This window comes from Eriocheir sinensis, unplaced genomic scaffold, assembly GCF_024679095.1.
Source record: "Eriocheir sinensis breed Jianghai 21 unplaced genomic scaffold, ASM2467909v1 Scaffold316, whole genome shotgun sequence".
NCBI lineage: Eukaryota > Metazoa > Arthropoda > Malacostraca > Decapoda > Varunidae > Eriocheir > Eriocheir sinensis.
The window spans coordinates 204,698-209,246 of NW_026111628.1; the positions used below are offsets into that span (position 1 = coordinate 204,698).

Consider the following 4,549-nt stretch of genomic DNA (forward strand, 5'->3'; position numbering starts at 1 on the left):
AGGATTGAGGCCAGAGAGGGCATAGAAAACATCATTTTGAAGAATCTTTATAACAGGCATAAAGGAGTCAGAGGGGGGATGAGTAGGAGGAATATGCCCAGAATCGTCCAGAGTGGAGTTTTTAGAAAAGTTTGAGAGAAGAGTTCAGCCTTAGAGATAGATGAGACGGCAGTGTTGCTGTCAGGACTGAGGAGTGGAGGGAAAGATGAAGAAGTGAAGTTGGAGGAGATGTTTTGGCTAGATGCCAGAAGTCACGGGAAGAGTTAGAGAAAGCAAGGTTTTGACATTTTCTATTAATGAAAGAATTTTGGTTAGTCGGAGAATAGATTTGGCACGATTTCGGGCAGAAATGTAAAGTTCATAATTAGCATTAGTTTGAAGGCTCTGGTATCTTTTGTGAGCTACCTCTCTATCATTGACAGCACGAGAACAAGCGTGATTAAACCAAGGCTTTTTAGCGTGAGGAGTAGAGAAAGAACGAGGAATGTATGCCTCCATTCCAGAGACAATCACCTCTGGGATGCGCTGAGCACACACAGAGTGGTCTCTATCCTTGAAGCAATAATCATTCCACGTGAATGGAAAAGTACATCCTCAGGTCGTCCCACCGAGCTGAAGCAAAATGCCAGAAGCATCGCCTCTTCGGTGGGTCCAGAGGGTGTACAGGAGCGATAGGACAGGATGCAGAAATAAGATTGTGATCGGAGGAGCCCAACGGAGAGAACAGTTTGACAGAATAAGCAGAAGGGTTTGAGGTAAGGAAGAGGTCTAGAATGTTGGGCCGATCTCCAAGACGGTCAGGAATACGTGTAGGGTGCTGGACCAACTGCTCTAGGTCGTTGAGGATAGCAAAGTTGTAGGCTTGTTCACCAGGATGGTCAGTGAAAGAGGATGAAAGCCAAAGCTGGTGGTGAACATTGAAATCTCCTAGGATGGAGATTTCAGCGAAGGAGAGTGGGTCAAGATGTGCTCCACTACTACTGCTACTGCTACTACTGCTGCTACTACTACTACTACTACTGCTACTACTACTACTACTACTACTACTACTACTACTACTACCACCACTACTACTACTACTACTACTACTACTACTACTATTAGTACTACTACAAGTACTACTTATTCCTCATCTTGTAGTAGTACTTCTATGCTACTGTTGTGAGATTTGACTGCAAATGCTTATTTATTACATAGTTTTTAATATTTGAAAAAAAATTTATTACAGGTGCCAACAAGGATGTCAGCCAACATTCTGCTGCACCTACAAGCTGTACAGAGATGCAGAGTCAGTTGTCGCGTCTGCAGCATGAGAATGCAGCACTCCTTGCCAGCATAGCGGAGAAGGACATGAAAATCGCAGCCCAAAATGCTGAAATTGATCAACTTAAAAGCACATTACAGGGTGTGGAAAATTCTATTGTCAATGCTAGAAGGCACCTGAGCACCTTCATGTCCGCTTCACAGGTTGACTGTATTTTGCAAGGGAAATCTGTGCATCGGTGGGTAGATGATGACATCGGTCATGCACTGTCACTAAGAAATTTGAGCAGTAAGGCCTACAGACTAATTAGAAATAGATGGAATATATCTCTTCCATCACTATCCACAATTAAGCGCAGGACAAGACAGTTTAAAGTAGAGCCAGGCGTTTTACTATCTGTTTTAGCCCTGCTAAAAGAAAAGGCCTCAACAATGACAGAGCGTGACCGTGTCTCTGTCCTCTCATTTGATGAGTGTAGTGTAGCACAGGAGTGGTGTTATGATAAGGCTAGTGACCATCTTTATAGCCCCAAGAAGTCTGTTCAGTGTGCTTTGGTGAGAGGTCTCACTGGGTCATGGAAACAAATAATATATTACAAATTTGATTGTCCAATGACGAAAGAGCTCCTTTTCGAGCTAATAACTCATGTAGAGGCTGCAGGGTTTCCAGTTGTTGCAATGGTGAGTGATATGTCTTCAACAAATCTTGCATTATGGAAATCTTTAAATGTAGACACCACAACAACGCACTTCACCAATCCAACTGACCCAAACAGAGAAGTGCATGTTTTTGCAGATGTCCCTCACCTGATAAAGTTAGTGCGAAATCATTTCCTTGATAATGGCTTTGTAACAACTGACGGAAAAGTGATTGATAGCACATGTGTGAGAGAGTTGATTATTAGGAGCAAGGCAGATTTTAAAGTAACACACAAATTGTCTGAAAAACATATTGAGGTAAAAGGTCCTCAAAGAATGAAAGTTAAATTGGCAGCACAACTCCTCTCTGACACAACTGCTAAAGCACTAATGTATTTTGGTGAAAAAGGTTTATTCGAGGGGGTGACATGGAGTGCCACGAGTGACTTCGTATCACTCATAGACACATGGTTTGATGTATTAAACTCAAACATGTTATATAATAAGAAACCTGCTAGATCGGCATTTGAGGCTATAGATAACCAAATAGTTGTTCTACAACAAATGATCGACACAATAAGTAACTTGCATGTTCGTGGTCGAAATAATCCTCTTATGTTTCAAAAAGGCATTATAATATCATCAAAGTCACTTCAAAAATTGTTTGCAATGGTAAAAGATAAATATAATATTACATTTTTACTTACATCTAGACTTAATCAGGATGTTGTAGAAAATCTGTTTGGCTATCTGCGGCAAATGGGAGGGAGCTGTGATCATCCCTCTCCTGTTTCTATAAAGTATCGACTCAGGGCATACCTTCTTGGCAAAGACAGCAGCCTCATGGGGGAAAAATATAACACTCTTGAACAAAGCAAAGAAAACTGTCTCACAAGTGATTTTCGTGTCACTACTAAAAGGAATGAAGATGTGAGGGAAAGTGTTACAGAGGCATTACAGCAGGAACTATGCCTCACATCAATCTTCTTCAGTGCATGTACTGAAGAAGATCTAATAAATACAGATGATTTAACAGAGGAAGACATTGAATTAGGTGGCAGTCTTGAAGGTGACACAGAAACAGAAGGCATGATGTACTTCGGTGGCTATGTTGCTAGGAAGTTTCCACAACATCAGCTTGGCTACCAGTCCCAAAATTATAAGAAGAGAAAATGGATAGACGTAACAGCCAGGGATAGCAGTAAATTAGTAAAACCCAGCGAAGAATTCATACCCAAGCTCAGGAAGATGGGCAAAATTTTTAATAGTTACCATGGCAATAACACTTTGCAATGTGGAAAATCAGCGATGAGTTCTCTGGCAGAGCACATGACACATTACGTCGACCTACCAACAGAGGTGATCACATTTTATGTCCGCTGCCGCACTTTCTTTCGTATGCGGATATTAAATAATAAAATGAAGAAGGCAAGTATGCAAAAGAAAATAAATACAAAAATATATAAGTTGGTGGCGTAGAAGTAAAGTTTATGACCTACATTGATTTTTCTTTGATTACCCTAACAGTTGCATTATTATGACTGCTAAGCCCCGAGCTGAACATGTACTTCCTCATTTATATTGTCTGTCTTCCTTTTCCTACTACTTCCTACTATGCATATCCTCATTTAAGGTGATATAGTAATGATGAAAGAACAAAAAGTTTATTTTTTAGTCCTTTTTTTGGGTTACCAATTAATTTTGATTGGTCTGGATCGTCTTCAAACAATTATATATATATATATATATATATATATATATATATATATATATATATATTATATAGTTATATATATAGATATTTATATATATTTATATATAGTTATATATATATAGATATATATATATATAGAGAGAGAGAGAGAGAGAGAGAGAGAGAGAGAGAGAGAGAGAGAGAGAGAGAGAGAGAGAGAGAAATACATGCAGACATACATACAGAGAAGCAAACCTTGGAAGGATAAAAACTACTTAGTTCCCGCTGAAATAAGAGAACGATAGGGGTAGGAGGCGGGAGTGGGAGGGGGGAGAAACCCCCCACTATAAGGCCAACACAGGGCGTCGCACCTTAGCTCCGCCCACATGCGCGTGGCCTGACCTTACTTTATTAGACCATGCCAGGTCGTAGGGGGAAGCAGTGCACGGGCTAAGTTGAAATTTCCTTTTTTGTAATCTGGTATCACTGATGGATTATCTACGAGTTTGTGACATATGTTGATATTAAAACGGATTAAGTGGTGATCGCACCCATTAAGTTTCTCACCAACTGTACAGTCGCGAATGAGGTCGGGGTCGCTTACTAATACCAGATCCAGCAGATTGTTTTCTCTTGTTGGTTGAGTTACAGCTTGAGTGAGGAACGAATCCTCCACCATTTCTAAAAGCCTGTTACCCTCTTGATCTCCAGTCATCAGTCCCCAGTCAATGTTAGGGCAATTAAAGTCCCCAATTATAATTGCTTCCTTGCTTTGTGTTAGAGAGTGAATCTCTTCGTAGAGGGCAGTGTCATCGGCTGCCTGTTGTTTCGGAGGCCTGTATACGGTTGCAAGTGTTAGTTTCTTGTTATTTGCGGTTATTTCCACATAGACAGAATCGTATTTCTCTGCGTCCTGTTTGTCTATTTTTATGGCAGGGAGTGTACTTTTTACGT

At 40.4% G+C, this 4,549-nt stretch overlaps 1 protein-coding gene across 4 annotated transcripts in view; it reads left to right on the forward strand.

The window, feature by feature from the left end:
- The window catches only part of LOC126991658 (uncharacterized), a 7,483-nt gene extending 5,060 nt beyond the window's left edge, over nt 1–2,423 (forward strand). For all 4 annotated transcript variants that reach the window (XM_050850362.1, XM_050850364.1, XM_050850365.1 and 1 more), the window contains one exon: nt 1,229–2,423. In XM_050850362.1, coding sequence (XP_050706319.1) covers nt 1,229–1,339 — 111 coding nt within the window. In that variant the 3' untranslated portion in view covers nt 1,340–2,423. The remainder of the gene's footprint in view (nt 1–1,228) is intronic.
- Nucleotides 2,424–4,549: the final 2,126 nt, after the last annotated feature.